The sequence below is a fragment of the Taurulus bubalis genome (genome assembly GCF_910589615.1).
Source record: "Taurulus bubalis genome assembly, chromosome: 7".
Classification (NCBI taxonomy): domain Eukaryota; kingdom Metazoa; phylum Chordata; class Actinopteri; order Perciformes; family Cottidae; genus Taurulus; species Taurulus bubalis.
This window is the reverse complement of record NC_136595.1, coordinates 15,945,741-15,963,488: the sequence shown is the minus strand read 5'-3', so window position 1 is coordinate 15,963,488 and position 17,748 is coordinate 15,945,741. Positions and strand designations below refer to the sequence as shown.

Below are 17,748 nucleotides of genomic sequence, written 5' to 3'. Positions count from 1 at the left end.
AGGTAATAAGTGCAAATTAACACATTTGGGCTTTGTGTACCTAGAAATAAGTTAAACTGTAAGTATTTTTGCATTGCAATTACCTTGTAAACGTGTATTATACCTTGTGATTAAAGTGTAAAATGGATAAGCAAGCAACCACTCAATATTAGGTATATGCATACCCTGTATTTAATAATTACGTTTACCCACACATTTTCAATGCTTTATCTTACACTTTGTGTGTTGACAAAAGCACCTAATGCACGCTTTAAAAAAAAGAAGGTAAAATAACATAACTCACCACTTTCTCTCCCCCCTGTACTGTCTTGGTATAACGTCAAGTATTTTACAAATACCGGCACTATACTAAGTAATCACACTAGTGTCAGGCCAATACACTACGGTTTGGTACCATTATTTCCCTTTAATTTGTGGACATTGGAATGGATGAGAGAACAACCAGGTGAAGGTTTACCTCTGCACCAATATCAGCCTGTCTGGGTGACATTTATCAAGCTTGGAGAGGGGCTTAGGGACCCATGGGAATATGTTTGCGAAGAGGCTGATGGACAAATATAGAAGGAAACTAATCAAGCCATCTATCAACAAAGGAACTGCACCACCTGCCTGCTTCACCACTTGTCCTGCGGGCTCTCGTTGCAGATTTCATGCAGGTTCCAGTGTTATGGACGATGGACAAAGTAAGTGCTGGTGCAATAGAAGTATTGTAGTTAAATAACTCTTACCAGCTGCTTGCATATTATACGCAGAGCAGGATATGTATACGCACAGTAGGCAGATGATCAGACTTGAAGAAAGATATCTTGAAGAATCGCGCCAACTTATATATACTTTATCAGCCAAAAATCACAGGCAAAATGGTTTTCAGACAACATTTCTTTAATACAAAGTCAACATATCTACATACACAGTGGCTTTAAACCAATTATTGTTTCAGTTAGAAGTAACAGTTTGAAAGTGATAGCACTTGGCCCTTATACAAAGGAAAAACTATTTTGCTGAGATTGGGTTCTTTTTCATTTTGCCTGTATGTACTGTATATGCTCTATTCTTTTTGATGCCATTTTTTGTTAGTGTTGTTTTTTTGTTAGTCCCCCCCAACCACCTCCCCCAAATATTCTGCGACATATTCCAGTAAATTTGGTGTCTGCTCTAATAGGTCGAGCATCTTTACATGAAGTCAAAAGAGTAACACCGTGCACAAGCTTCCAAAGACTTCCATGGTTTCAGTTTTGGCATTGGGGCCATTTTTACCAGTCTTTTTGAGATCCAAAATACTTCAGTTCAGGATTTTAGTTCATTATGAAACATCTCAAGGTTTTCCACTGTTCAGAAATGACGTGCTGGAAATGTGAATTTGCAGCAAGTTTTTGGTTGTCTTGGTCTTCTCTTGGTTGCATTGCACTGCTCTGTTTCATTGAGTCCTGATTTCTTTCTGCATCCCACAGTGAAACATGGCTGAAGAAAAACACATGGTATGTATGGGTTTACACAACGCTTGAAAATGCTCTAGGGAGAAATTAAATCAACATGGCAAGTTGCAACTGAACTATGTATGGCCTTTAGCAAGGCTGCATTTGTCCATAAAACAATGGTATATTTGTGGATTACACCTTGGCATGTTAGGCAGTTGGACAGCTGGGGACTTACTGGGGCTTTGTGGGAAACCTTTAAGGAATGAACATCACCTTTGGGTGCTATTGTTTTTCCCATTAGTGGATACATTTAAGAATCTCCACCTTTTTTTATTATAATTTGACATAAGAAGGTCTAATAATTAAAAAAGAATCAATGTTTAAACTCCTCAAGTTGCTGTAGTTCCATGGTGTGAAAGAGAAAAGTAAATCTGATCTCTAGTAGACCCTTGCTAATGCCAGGGCAAGGAACAGTTCATGTCCACATTGAGCATGAGAATGTAACAGGACCTTGAATTGATGGTTGATTAGCAATTCAAATGGTTAGTGTGTGGACTAACATCCCATCCTCACCTAAATTATACCAGCAGATCTCTGATGCTGATTGCATGCCCTCATTGAGGCTATAGGTGTGAGAACAGTAGCTGGCTTGCTTCCCAGTTTAACTGCTAGCAGGGGAAATTAAAGGCAGAAAAAAGCGAGTGGTAATTAAAGACCAGGGAGCAGGGCTGGAGAAAGAACATTTCAGAAGGAACAAAAACAGGCTTTACAAACACCAGGAAGTCGTATATGAGCAGAACCTCGATGTGATTCTGATCCCACTCAAAGTATGAAATTTTGAGGGTCAAATGATACAAATACATATAATCTATATATTTGTTTATTTACAGGTATATTCTAGATCATAGTGGATATCTAACAAAATGAAAGACCACATTATGTCAGAAAATAATAATAAAAGTAAAAAAAGAGAAAAAACTTAAGAGGATTTTCTTAAAAACTGTGAGGGTCATAGTCTGTACATGGTCATATAGGTACAGTATGTCAAGTTGGGCTGATTTAGCAAACAACAAAAAAGTTAAATTATGACATTTTTGATTGATTAGATGTTGTGTAGACCAGTTCATCATTCAACAGTTGTTAAAATAATCAAAAGAATACTAATGCCTACAAGTTAATGATAATAAAGAATCTCAACAAGGTTTAAAAATGGCATCTCCTCATCGACACAGGATCTACCCGGGGGTAGAGGTTAAACATTGGTGAGTGACTCGGGCAAAGCACCGATATCACCTCCACTTTTTTTTTTAAGAAACGCACAAAGTTTCTAAGATTACAAAAAAAACACACAAACAAAAATAAATCAATAAAAAGTGATATTTTCAAACATGAGAAGTGGGTGGTATAAAAAAAGATGATGAGGAGAATAATGTCATTAATACTAAGTGTTTGGATATATCTTTATATTCTGCATTTAAATATATATGAATGTGTGAGTGTGCAGTATATATGTATACGTACATACACATATGCACACGTACACACAGACATGTTATACTTAACATTTCTAAAGTGAAAAAATAGAATGTCTTTCAACGTAATATGAACAAATAAGCATTTCTCTTTTCCTGCTAATTTAAAAAAAAAAGTGATACAACATCTGTTAAAAAACTAAACCAAAAATAAAGTAAAGGTCAACTATGTAATGTAAAATAAGTCATCATAATACAACAGTAATGTTTTCATAATGTTACAATAACAATAAGGCTTTTTTGGAAATAAGAAAAGATTACACGCAGTTCTGTCCATCGCTCTGGTTTTTGTGCACACCCATCAGAAACCTCCACAGAATCCGTACACTCGTCTGTTCCAAAGCACTGATCTCAAAATGAAAACTTCTTTTTTTTAATCTGACACATATACATTAGTGCGTCAAATCCAACTTGCAGTTGTTTGGGGGAAGGGGGTTTGTTTCAAGTTTTTTTTTCTTTTTTCCTTTGGGATGTGCAAGTAAGTTGTACCGTAGAATTTCATTATCACATCATGGCATCGAGATTCAATATGGCCTGTCACCCATATAGACATCACCTAGAAAACGGAGGACAAAACCAAAGCAACTACTTTGTTCATCCACCTGTTACCAAACACACATACAGTGGAACTAAAGGCCAATTTGTTAACCACATGAACGTACAGCTTTGTAATTGCAACAGGCCTATGCCACTCTTGAGTGTCTTACACAATGAGATAAATGATAATAGAGGAGGCTGGGGAAAAAAGGAGAGGTGGAAAACACTGTTGGATCATGGTGACATATGGATGCGCTTTCAGTCATAGCCGCCACGGCGCGAGCGGTTAGCAGAGCGAGCATCTTTTGTTCGTCAGTTTCCTCTCCCTCAAGAGTCACACTTACAGCATACACGAGATAAGCAGCATGTTTGGTTTTGACAGAAGATTTTAACAAAAAAAGAAAATTCCTCATAAGACGGAAAAAGTTTGAAACGATGATGACGAGCGTTGGTCACTGTACACAAAGTAAGCCCAGATTCTGCGGCAATCCTTGTTTGGTTGTTCCGTTTGTTCCAAAGCTTCTCGCCCACCAGATTGATCTCTTGTTGAAAATGGTGGATAATAACGCCGAAGCCCCATGATGCAATGGTTCCAAGGAGAAGAGTGATTGTAAAAAACCATGGGATGCGGTCGCCATTCCTCCCACCGGGAACATCCGCAAGACGACCCGGCCGCAGCTTCTCGCAACAGTCAAGGTTTCCCCCGATTTCTCTGGTGACTGAGGCTGGAGCCTCCTGGGGCATTTCTAACACGCGGTGGTATCTCACCATCACTGTGGTGACCTGGCTTGGGATACTGATTTTACAGAAGTTCACCATTCCTGAAACTAACAGATCTAAAGATATGTCTCGCTGCTTCCTTCCCCACAACCGCTAATAGTGTATTCTCTAAGCTCTTGGTGCTTGAGGACAGGCAGTTATGTGATGTATACTTTAATAGTTGGGTGTTTTTCCACACAATTATGCATATCATTAAATGTGTATTTTATGCTAGATGGTATAATTATCGTGCTAGTTACGATTCCACTGATTAGATGTTTTTGTCTTACCAGAGTTTGGGGAAAACCATTTGGGTTCACACAGGCAAACACAATTTGGTCATTTCTCTGGATATCACTCACAAAATGTGTTGATAGAAATACTTCAATCCCCTTTAACACCTATGCATATCAAAAAAACAATAAAGTCACCCCGTCTTGGCTACATCCATCTGCCTCTCGTTGATTTTTGCTGTTGCCTTCTTCTTCATTCACTGTTGCTCGTTACTGTTGTACCGCAAATATATTTTTAAGAAGAGAAATGTCCACGAATGTTTACATTGTCCTCCACATTGAAACACTTGAGGTAAGGTAAGCAGTCTGACACGTTGATCAATACCCGCCTCACAGCTTGAGCCAGGGCGTCTAGTTCCCTTCCGAATGAGGGTTTTCTTTTCTTGATGATGGGCAATTTTCCTCGCTTCCTCACAAAGGGTCTCTTCGTCAAATTGGAATTATTCTCAACTGGTTGGTTGGGCGTCGTCTTCTAAAAATCTACAATAGGATCCTATTTGGTATGTCTGAATTAGGGATGGTGTTATCGCCGTCTGCTTTCGTCGTTTAAAATTTCAAAGTTTCTATGGCTCAGGAGACTGTTGAAGGGGGCGACAGGATTCTGGGGGGAAGAGATGGCTTTTTACGTTGCATAGTGATCAAAGCTTCCTAAGTACTCCAGAGCTGCGTGGTAGCAGAATTGGTACTCATCCTGTAGGGATGAAACACAAACATGCAAGAAAAAATGCATCAGAAAATTTGAATTACCGCCTCAAGGTTGTATGCTTCAAAACATAATACCTCAGGCAATAACATCTTTGGTATAATTAATTACTGAATTGAGTTAAGCTGCAGGTCTTTTAACATATCTGTGGCGCTTAGTCGCCAAACTACATTAAACTATTGTACAATTACGTTAGCAGAAGCTGTGTTTTTTTTTTGAGTATCTGTGTGACCACTGACCTCAGTCTGGACCATGGCTGGCCTCTGTGTCCGCAGCATCTTCACTGTCTGGAAGATATCAACCACGCCTTCATAGCGCATTCGCTCCAGGACGATACTGAGGGTGATGAAGACTCCGGTCCTGCCCACGCCAGCACTGGAAACACATAACGACAATGTAAATTAATAAGGATGTAATAGATATGTCTGGACTAATTGGTAAATCTTTATTTGAGCTTTCTGATCTTCTCTGGTTCCATATTATGTATGTTTGTTAGCACTCTGTGATTCTATATTAGTCCAACCAAGACCAGGACCAGCTCTGCCTGCTTTAAAGAGTTAACCGTTCTTTGATGGCCAGAAATCCTGCGGCAGGGTAACACAACAGTGGTGATGGCAAGGACGCAATTTGCATGTGTGAATCCACTTTGACTTCTCGTCAAACACACAAAGAGCCCTCAAGGACACACAGACGGACTCCAAATCAGGCACACAAACAACCAGGCAAACATTTTGTCATTAAGCCCCTCCCATGTGTCGAGAAACCCAGCCTGCTGCTGCTCTCCAGAAATACTGCGTCTTAACTCAGATCCTGAAATACTTGAGAGCTGCCTCTCTAAGCTGCTTTGCTGTGAAATGACTTCCACTTCACCAATGGAACAATAATTGATATGACAACAGATTTATTTGGGCTTCTTCCAACCTCCAAAGCAATTTTGTTGAGTGAAGAATGAAAGCTATAGCTGCTCGCTTTTGGTTTGTGTTTGTGTGCGTATGCCTAAAAGTATATGTCTGTTGGGGGACAAAGCTAGACGTAGGACGAAAGAAGACTTGTATTATTTAACTATAAATGAATATCGAACATAGTAGGTTTTGAGCTATATCATGCAGAACATACGACCAACCCCCATGCCGCAGTATCTCTCAGCCCACCCAAAGCCTCTTCCTGGGAGTCGGTCACAGCTTGTCACATGGACTCTTAAACTCACTCAGAGCTCCCCTCTCTCTCTCACTCTCCCTCGAAAGATCAACTCTCCAAATCTGAAGGCTCGCCGAGCCGTTGCAGACTGAGAGGATTTGGTGTCCCCATTCACAGGAAGTAATCAGGCAATTAATGACAAAAAGCATGTGGGTCTATTAGATAGTGGCTGAGGAGGGAAGAGGAGGAGGAAGAATAATAGAGGGTGGGAGTGGGAGAAAGGAGGGCTGAGGGGAATGGATGGATGGGTGGAGAGAAAGAGAGAGAGAGAAGATTAAGAAATAAACAGAGGGATGACAGACGAGGAAGGCCGGTGACAGAAGACGAAAGAGTAAAAGAAAAGCATAAGCTCTCCACTCAGAGATGAAAAGCCTGAAGGAGGAAGGAGGATCATAGGAAGGAGCAGGAGGTGGCTATGTTGGTGACAAGACAAAAAAAACCTAAAGCTTAATTCATTTTTTTTCTTCAAATCACTACTCAAGAGAAACTTCTTTACAAAATTAGATATCTGCCTTTAGACAGTGACACTGCTCATGAAAAAAAGAACAAAATGACTGCAAAGTATTTTAAAAAGGCTGCAGGTGACTTAAGTACCCGATTAACAGCACACAATTCTAATGATTTACTGCACTCTAGGCTGAAGGCGTTTTGTATTAATCCTCTTATGGTGCTTAAAAAAAATCTAACAGGGTTCACTGAGATGTGTCAAGGATGCCGTAACTGTGCATTTGGCAGCTGAATACAACACCGTCGCCGGGCTCTTGCAGACCAGTTTAATATTCGTGTCCTACAATTCCTCCTGCAATAACCAATCCTTTCGCTCTCTCCCCCTACAATAACTCTTAGGACTCATGTAAGGGAAGAATAACTCAGTCTTATTGGAGCTTCCCTGACACATCCTACAATTCCCAAGGGGCTATTTCCCTGCTGGTGACATCATTGCTTTTTAATACAGGGGAGGTGATGTCATGTTTCATGATATCATGGCGCCTTTTGCGATAGAAATGTGGAGAAAAAGTGACACCTAATATGTCACAACCATGTTTATGAGACAGCAAGAAAATTATTCAACGTGTTAAAACTACCACATTCATAACAATAATTGTTGTCTTAAAGCTTTTCCTGAATGCCAAACCATGAAAACGCCATGTATAATGGGTCGCAGACAGGTGCGTGCCTTTTTTTAAAGAAATTTATAGACGTTTCTTTCTTTCTTTACTAGTCTTGCAGAGCATACAAAAACAAGCCTTTTAAAGATGTCCAATGTCTGGCAACAAAAGGCAACATCTCATTCAGACCAATCCCACTCAAGGTCTATTGATGAATAAGAAAAACCAGAGGCCTTGGTGTTGACCACTACCAAATATTGGTTTATTCCTGAATCCAGCATGTCAAGTTAATAATGAAGGTTACCTTGGAAGCTACAGCCACAGAAATAAAAATGTATCACGGAGCTACCATTAAAACCAAACAGGATGGCTACATCATTTCATGTGCCTCATCTTTGGAAATGCCGAGCCACATCACTGTCTTATCAATTATGGAGGCCATGGGCCTGTGGAGGTGCAAAGGTAGTGTACGGTGGTGGCAAAAAGGTGAGGAGGGATTGTATCTGGTGATGATGTTAGAGCTGCACTGCAATAGTTGCTGCTCTGCAAAAACAATAACCGATTTAATAATGTATTTAATCTTCTCTGTCTTTTAAAAAAAGGCATATTATGCGAGTATCTTCTTCACCCTCTTTTAAAGAAATGTAATATATATTTCAAAAAGTGCATTAGAGAAAATACGGTACAGCATGACAGTGAGACCTCTTACCTGCAGTGGACAGAGATTGGTCCGTCCTGTCCAAACTGCTCCTTGGTTTTATGCACCTGGCCGATGAAATCAATGAATCCCTCTCCGGATTTGGGCACACCTTGCTCTGGCCAATCAGTAAACTGGAACTGCCTTACTGTCCTTGACTGGCCATCCTGCAAACACAAAGAAAAGAAAGTGAGGATAGATGACAGAGATTGTCAGGAAGTAGCAAGAGACGGAGGCAATGGCTGCTTAGAAAAAGGCTCAGGGAGGATCTACTGTATGTTCATGTTATTTTTTCTTTTTTTTTTCTATTTACATTTTTGGGATAAAAAGCATAATGCAGGTGATACAACATTGATAAAAGATCTATGATGCGTTAACATCTTACTAAGCGTGGTATTAGTTGATTATTTCTTCATAACAGTATATGCAGCACAGAAAAAAAGTACAATGATACACACATCTCACCACAGAGGGACAGTGTGTCCTCTCCTCTCCTACCGACACAATCTCTATTTTTTCCCGTCGTGTGTGTGTGTGTGTGTGTGTGGAGTAGGTCTTAGTTAAAGCTAATCAATAGTGTATCTGCCATGACAAGCGTCTTCTCCCAGAAACCATGTTGAATAGGATAATCCTGCGATGCGATCGATAGAGCGACCTGATGGATGGAGGTAAGAAGCAACAACGGAGGACTAACGGAGCAGGAGGTGGGATAGGACAATGACATTTGAAAACAAAAACTGTGGCATGCTGACAAGCCCGCGAGACAAAATGTCAATCTTAACAATTTAATGTTATATTGATTCTTATAATCTTGTGTTACTGGTGCGCTTGCATTTGCTTCCAATGCAAACAAAAACATTGAAATAAATTTTTACAATCAGTTGGCATCACACTAGAGAAAGGAATTGATCGGTTTTATTTTGAGAGAGCTGATCAACGAGTCAGAGAATGTGCTGTCGATATGTGTGTTCTTGTAGAGAAAGTTCTTTTGATGTTGCCTTGGAGAGACTACATTTCTCACGAAAGTGAGCAATTAAGGGAACTAAGAGTTGTGCATATCTCCAGATGTCTCTCACTTCTCTGTGCTACACACTTCGCTTAAGACACAATGCATCGTTCTCGCACATTTCTGTCCCATTTCTTTCACACTACAAAGGCACAATTCGATTAATACTCATTTGGCGAGTAAACTGGGATATATTTGTCAATTTTATTATGCTGCTATTAGATGGTGTGGAATTATGGACTCTAAAATTAGGTTTGCAGTGATTTTGTTTAAATTGTGTTATATAATCGATGTAACTTGCAAGAATGTGAACTGCGTGAGACAGGTACAACTTTGATGTGAAAATAGAATTATGTTGGCCCTGCTGCACATTTCCTGCACTTGTTTGAGTAGCTTGATAATGATACACAAATTAGATGTATGCACAGAGCCAGTGAATTGGTAAATAGACAGAAAGGTAACAATCAATGTGTACCTAATTTGCTTAGAATAGCTGGAGGCATCGCAGTGTGTGAGGAGCTAACTGCAGGCTTCTGTCCACACTGCCGCCAAGACTAACCCGGCCATACAAACATCTTTAAATCACACGGTAGTCACGCCCTGAAGTGGACCCTTTTTTGTTACCCTTCGAGCTTATTGTACATTGGACAATAATTTATGAAATGAAGATCATATCAAAAACACATTTACTGAGATAAGAAATCAAAAGAGACGTAGGTGCATTTTCCTCATAAACCCCTGTACAATTGGCCTTAATTTGAAACCAACACAAAGAATGCTAGTTGGCTTCCCTTTTCAAGCGTGTCAAAAATGGCATCCATGAAATTGAGATAATATTGTGTTCATCATGAATGTTGTCATAGTTGCTGCCCTACATTGTTATTCATTCATTCTAATGTTTGCCATGAGCTAACCATCCCCCTAGCATGCTAAATGCAGATGGAACATCTGCAGCTACCACATGTCATCGGATCTACATAATCTGTCAATTGAATCTTTGTGCTCCGAATGCAAAGTCCTGATGACCCGTGTGCCAGAATGCACTGTGTTGCTATCGTAGCTGTTGATATGTTTCTGCACCGATGCAGCCAAGATGTATTCTTGTACATTTATTGTACTTGACAAATTCATTGATTTGGATTCTAGTACGCTAAGCTCCGTATGCTGACTCTCTTTGTACAGCACCTTGTGTCTTCCCTGTTCTATGACGCATTGCATGTTGTCTTTCCTGCCTGGCCTTTGTTTTTCCTCTCAGAAACATTTTGCCTCAGCGGCTGGATTAAAAGTGAAAGAGCGGCAAAGACAACAACACAATAAACCAAGCACACCGAAGAAAGAGGAGAGAAAAAAAGAGAGGAAAATTTAACACACAACCTGAGGGCCCACGCGCCGTGTCAAATTGTATGATTAAATACGTGACTGGCTCACTAGATGCGAGTGTTGAGGCGTAGGGTCTATGCTATTACTGCGCAGAGGCGTGCAATGTACATGTGAACACATACACACACACACACACACACACGCACGCACGCGCACACACACACACACACACACACACACACACACACACACACAAAATCAGTAATATGGAGTTTAAAAAACCGACAACACACAGCTTTCTTCTTTCACACCTCCATATGCCATATCTCTAATATTATCGTCTCTGTTTTGATCCTTAACTCTGATGATAAGCTTTGACTGTCTGTTGGCTGCTTTGAAGATTTAGCCCCCTTTAAGAATCCTCTGAAAGAGGACATTTGACAAAATGTTTGCATGTGTTTGGTGTTCATGAGGGGAGTTAAAACGTACACGCTGTAACAATGTGTGAACGTTGAATGTATTTGTCTTGTGTGTTAAAAGATTTAAATAAAAAGTATAAGGGTGTGTGTGTGTGCTGGTTTGTATTAGTGCTGAGAATAGCAAATTAGCATGGAGATAGGTTTGTGGCAGAAAGTAATACACATTTGTGTGTGTGTTTGAGCCCATTAAGAGAGGCATTTTTTGCACACTGCATAGGGCTATGTACATTTAAAAAAAAAGTGTGTGTGTGTGTGTGTGTGTGGGGGGGGGGGGGGGACTTAAACAGCAGAGATATAATGTATTCATTTATTTTAATACCAACAGGATGACTGCTAACTAGCTGCCACAGCGCCTGGGAAATCATTGGATATGTCAGCCTGTTTGACAAAGAGAGGAAGCGGTTTTATTTCCACTGCTGCTGCTTTAAAATGTCCTACCTAATTGGACCCAAAAAAATAAATCCTGAGGTAAAAAGATAACTACAAGTAGGCAATAAACAGTTCAGGGCAAGAAAAGGCACTTTAGTTGTGAATTCTCATTAATATGTGAATGCTTTAAGTTACTGAAAGTTACTTTCAACATTCTGTCATTATGATATCTTGTTTTGTTTGGAAACCCATCTATCTAGAGAGGAAAATTACAATATCAGAGCCATAGGGACCTTTGATGCAAAACAGATGTTTCTGTGTTTACGTGACCTACATTTCCTTAACCTGCTTAGTCTCCTACATTTCCCAAACTCCAGTGAAGGGTGGGCAATTGTGGAAATTAAAGCATAATATGGTACCAAATTGCATTCTAGTCTTCTGAGCCTATTGAGAAAGTGGTGTCTTTGTATTATGTACAATTGTAATTCAAAAAATATTAAGAACAACTTTAAATCACGGTGTCAAAGGTTTGACTTGTTATATCTACACAACCAAACAACTGAAGTTACCCAGCAACACATGTGTAACGTCCTAACTTACTGAAACAAAAGGATGTAAGTTTGCTATCTTTGTTGGTCTAAATTTGCTGCTTGTTCGCGTCGCAATCTACTCAATCCACACCCAACTTTCCCAGGTATGTCTTACCCTGGCGTCTGTGACCTTGAACTCTCGAAGGATGTACTGGGGCATGTTGTACTCCGCCATGGGATCCACCACAAAGTACTGGTACCTGGCAGAACGCTCAGCTGGCCAGTACTGGTGACATTTTTCCTGTAAAAGCAAATGGTGAGACAAAGCCCATTGTTAATTTATGATGATTTACTCATTAATTTCCTTTAGACCTTCCATAAATGAAGATTAAGCAATAACATAATCAAATGTTTGTGTCCATGTGTGTTTATGTCCTACCCGTCCCATCTCTCTCAGTTTGGTCAACATGACGACAATGGTAGAGTTGTTCTCCCAGAGCATTCTCCAGAAGTCTTCTGTAGTCTCTGCAAGAGGGCCCTGCGTGGCGATGTAAGCCTTCTGTTGCCTGGATATAGTAAACACATTTATGTTTAGCTTGTATAATTAATCAGTACCATTTTTAACACCACTGAGGCAATTTCCTGGAACAACACTGATACTTAATACATTCTTAAAAATAGACTTTTAATGAGTAATAGGTTACCTTGGGGATCGTGAAGATAACAAAAGCAATTCATATAAATCTAAATCAGATCCCTATTTCCCTTATATTGCATTCCTTCTCTTCACAAATGTATCTTTCGGTTTACTTTCTCAGAGAGGAAGATGTTAAATTTATGGCTTGAATTATTAAAGATGTTTCTCGGCAACCCCCTCTCACGCGCCTCTTGCTGGCACATTTCCCGCCATCTCCCCTCTCTTCCTACCTGTATCCATCAATGAAGCTGGAATTGATGTAGTCAGATCCTTCTAGGCCTCTGATTGGCTGCAGGCAGACGCGCGTGGTCTCGTAGGGCATGATGTTGACCAGCCGATTCTTGAACTTGTTGCAGGGAAGGTTGGCACTGATGAAGCGTGACGTGTGGGCTTTGGAGTTGGCCAAACGCTGCAGGGGAAAGATGGAGGTATAGATGGAGGGAAGAAATACACAGAAATAGAGTCAGGTAAAAAATGCAGAAGGAAAATAAATGTGACACAGAAAGGGTGGAATGAAAGGTATGGAGGAGGAAAAAGATGAAAAGACGATGAAAAAAAGTGCAGTGGTGAGGGGAAGAGGGAACAAATTGGCAAAAGCCACGGTAGTTACAAAGAGTGAAGAAGAGACACGGAAAGAGAAGAGAGAGAGGAAGGAATAGCAGGAGAGGATGATAAAAGGAGGAGCGAAGGCGAGATGAGGAGGGAGGGAAGGACAGATGCGAGACAGATAAAGAGAGGAGTATATCAATGGCAGGAAGTGTAAAAGCAAACCCAAATTAAGCTGCTTTGTCGATGATGACACAGCTTCAAAAGGACAATTTTTATCAAAAACATATTTATCGGAAAGTAATTCAAAAACTCAATCCCCTTTTGCAACTTGCGGGGTCCTGCAGGGTCAGATGCAACGATGGAAAATATGCCACACACCCAGACTAACAAGCCTCTGGATCAAATCGGTACGAAAAACTTGTCTAAAAGTGGGTCACCAGTGCCTTTGATAAAGGCAGTGTGAATGTGTGCATACGACGTAGACTCACAAAGGGTTGTTCACAGACAAACACTGACTGCGTAATGATAAAAAGGCAAAGCTGTACTGCTACATCATCATCGTCATATGGACCTCAGTGGGAGTTTGCGGGTCAGCGAGTCTTATGATCGGCTTCAATGTCTCAATAAGGCCTTTATGTGAGCGTGTGCTTGCTTGTTACTGTTTGCCGGCAGATGGAAGACACCCTAATCAGATTGTTTGGGGCCGCTTTCAGCATCGCAAGAGGGAAGGGAGAGAGAGAGATGAGTTTCAACTAACCGCACTAAAAAGTAGGAAGGAATGCAGATCTATTTCCTGGACTTCCTGTCTCTCAATGGTTATCAAAAATGTTTCCCCTTGAGTTTTAGTGTGAATGCGGCCTAACTTAACATTTCTCTCTTTTTCCTATTAGAGCACTGTTCTCTCTTTCCCTCTACTTCCCCTATAGCACCAGTACCTCTATGTCAGTGGCCACTTGGAGTCCATCCAGCCGGTCTCCTCTTCCCTTCATCCCTTGCTACTGTCCCCCCTTTGATCTGTGTTTCACAAAGGCACCTGGAAAGGCTCGAGGTGGCCTGGCAGCACTAAGGAGGCCCTCAGCTACACCGCCAAACATCGCAGAAGTGCAGGGAACATAGCAAAACCTGGCAACCTGTCATCCAACAGGGCAGAAAAGCACCTACTGTCGGGTTGCTCTGGTCACAGATGCCAGTTCCTTTCACATTTAAAGCACAGTATATCTTTTCACTTACGAGTTAAGAGGGGATACACATTTAGCACGTCTCACCACAACAGGGATAATGACATCTGGTGTTATATGTCACAACGTAGGGACACAATTGTGATTATCCTAATCCTAACCTGACCTTGCCATAACCCATAAACTCAGCACCAGATGTTTATTAATGCTTATGATGCAGCTTCAATGCAGCACAACACATTTGGAATATCTTGTCAGCCATCATTTCAATTTAAAATTGAAGATAATCTTTGCCTTGTTTGCAGTTGGATCCTAATTAAAACTCTGCTGCTTTATTCAGAATCCTTCCTATATTTCATTTAAAATAATTGCCAGAAGTTCATTGTTGTGTTTGTGTTGTGATTTGTGTACTGCATGTTGCTGAATATGTATTTTGCATGTGGGTTGTGTGCACAAGCATCTTCTGTGCATAAATCTGTCCACAAACATGCTTGTTATTCCCGCACATGTGCCAGAAAGCACGAGTCTGACAACTCCACGACAAGTCCCTCGTCTCGGTTCATTCTTCCTGCTGATCTCTTATGAATCCCCACAGTCTCACCTTAACTCTGTACGACACCGTTTCCCATCTGAGAATGACAATGCTGTCCCATCCGTCCCCGTAGTGCAGCATTCTGTCGAATCACTTCCTTAGTGCCAAGTTAGCATACAGTCGTCCCTTTGTTCATTAGCCAAACGTCCCTCCCTCCACTTGCCCTGCCATCCACCTCCATTTGTCATCATCAAGTATTAATTACTCAGCTCCCCCACCCCTCTTCACGCACACCTCTCTTCTCTATCCTGACTATAGTGTAGACGTTATTAATCCCCGGTTGACTCCTGACGCCAGCTCAGCATTATCCTTGTTACAGATGGCGATGGAGATTTCATCACCGTTGTGCGCCAGTGAGTTAAAAAAAAAGGTCGAAACACACAAGCACTGTTATTGTTTCTTGGCAGGGGGGCCCGTGTTGGTGAATGGCGATGGGAAGATGATGGATGATTTGGAAGTGAGCGGCTATGCAATTCAAGGTCAGCAGATACTGACTGGAGCGCTGAAGATGAGGTGAGTTTATAAATTGATGATTGTTAAGATCTTTAATAGAGATCTATGTAAACACCGTGCCAGGCTGTTTCCTCCCCTACTTCTTTGTCATGAATTTCTCCCCAAAAAATAATACTCCCTTGTTCAGAAACCTAAACTCAAACGGCTTCCAGCCAAAACCCTTTGTCTTGTGCCTGCTAGATTAAACCAAATTTCTTTGCTTATTCCAAATCCTCCAAAATTGACATTGGGCCAAACAGTTAAAAAGGCTTCTATATTTCCATTTTCTCGCTTTGAAAATATAATAATTCAAATAGTGTGTATCTAAGCGATTAAGTCATGACGTGAGGCTCAAAAAATAGGACATTTTCTTTCCAATTCTCCTGAGATTCTATTGGCCAGCATGTGCAGTATAAACTGACACATATGACTGCCTTGTAAATAAAAGGGTTTTCTTCTATATTCTTCTTACCTGGGTCAGGAAAGTTATACATCAGGAAAGTTATACATCAGGAAAGTTATACATCTTCAGGAGTCTTTTTCTTATATTCTTAACTCTTTAAGCTCACTGAGCAACGCGCTGAAAGAAACCTGTCTCTTGTTTAATTCCTAACTCAATTTATCTGAGACATAAGGATTAGCTGGAAACTGCATGTTCACACGACTGAAATGATCTTCTCCTAGGTCCCCCAATCAGCTGCTGTCATCATCATTTTATGTTTTCCCTAGTCTCTCTTTTTCTTTTCTTTTTTGTCAGAAACCCAGTTGCTATTGAAGAACCACGATATGTTTTATTCACGTATCAAAACGTATAAATGTATAATATGAATGTGTGTATAACAGAATAAGAACATACATCAAAAGAGACATTATTGAATTAAGCACACTGCAAATAATGATGAAGAGCAAAAAATATGAAAGGCAAAGAAATTGGATTTGCATCCAAAATAACTTCTGGGAAGATAAAACTGGCAGCCTCATTTAAAAGATTTATAGTTGCTTAAGACAAAGTGGCAGAACCCACTAAACTTAGGGTTTATGGTTTTCGTTATTTAGTTATGATTAAGTCCAAAGTGTGAAAAGCTGTTACAGACTCTGATCTAACATGTTTCTATATATGCAGCTTGTTTGTGACTCTCTGGGCCTCCGGTCAGCTCGGTCTGTCAGGTGAGTTTTTGCACTGACATTTCCAATTTAAACCTGTTTTTGTCAAAACTCAAAATAGAACCCGTGAAAACTAATCTGTCTTGTAATTTACATGTCAGACCCCAGTAATTGTTATTATGAAACACTTTGTAATCCATATACATGGTTTACAACAAAAAAGAAGCAAAAGAGCTTTAAAAAAAGATAGAAATTGCTCAATTTCCTGTACCTTGAACTCCAGCTCCATGCCAGTGACGTGCTCGCCGCTCTCCACCTGGGCCAGCTTCTGGATGTAGGAATAGAGGCTCCGGGCGGCCACCTCCGTGTTGCCGCAGGCCACCGCCTCCAGCAGTGCGTCGTGAATGAAGCTGTACTGGTCCTCCGTCTGCACCATGTAGTTCCGCTGCGAGCGCATGAGCGTCACGTGGCCGTAAATGTCGACCGTCTTCTCGTGCTTGATACGTTCAAGCATGGCGTCGATGACAATGAAGCAACCTGTCCGGCCGACGCCCGCACTTCAGGTGGAGCGAGAGGAATGAGAAAAAAAGAGAAGTTTTAACACATTTTAATTTCTCCCTTGATCTTATTTCTCAGATCTTATCCTTTTAGGGTGCTGCGTGTGTAATTTAAGGTTATTCTCACTCCTGAAATATAAAAACGGTTAAAATAATAAAAAGATTATACATGTCCAGTAATGCTAGGTGGTTTATCGTGGTTTTACACTTTAAATAATTGTGGAGGATATCGTGAAAGCAAGAGAGGGAATACAGAAACAACTAAACATGACGGGTACAACAACAAGAGGACAGTGATGGAGACTGAGCAAAGCAAGCTGTCACATTTCAGTTCTATTGTGTAGTGCTTTGGACTTTTCTTCTTATCTTGAAAAAAAAGAAGGTTTCAATTTGAATAAGCCATATGAGAAATATCGCTGGTAAAAGGAGGAAGGGCTAAGGAGCAAAAGGGAGAAGCAAGAAAGATGGAAAGGGATTACTGTGAGGCTTTTCAGAGATAGGGAAAGAAGAGACAGAGGTGGAGAGAATAAAAGCACAGAAAAAAAGGGATGCCTTAAAAAGAAAGATGATGTGACCAATGGAGAGAAGAAAAGATGGAGGATCTGGTAAGAAAGAGAGCATGTGTTTGTA

The 17,748-nt window shown here is 40.6% G+C and overlaps 1 protein-coding gene across 1 annotated transcript in view; it reads right to left on the bottom strand.

Moving 5' to 3' along the window:
* Window positions 1-4,932: 4,932 nt before the first annotated feature.
* The window catches only part of ptprsa (protein tyrosine phosphatase receptor type Sa), a gene marked incomplete at its 5' end in the record, with an annotated part of 122,664 nt that continues 109,848 nt past the window's right edge, over window positions 4,933-17,748 (bottom strand). Inside the window, 7 exons of the mRNA XM_079220982.1 lie at window positions 4,933-5,230; window positions 5,482-5,617; window positions 8,258-8,412; window positions 12,125-12,250; window positions 12,389-12,515; window positions 12,877-13,055; window positions 16,833-17,118. Coding sequence (XP_079077108.1) covers window positions 5,162-5,230; window positions 5,482-5,617; window positions 8,258-8,412; window positions 12,125-12,250; window positions 12,389-12,515; window positions 12,877-13,055; window positions 16,833-17,118 — 1,078 coding nt within the window. The 3' untranslated portion in view covers window positions 4,933-5,161. The remainder of the gene's footprint in view (window positions 5,231-5,481; window positions 5,618-8,257; window positions 8,413-12,124; window positions 12,251-12,388; window positions 12,516-12,876; window positions 13,056-16,832; window positions 17,119-17,748) is intronic.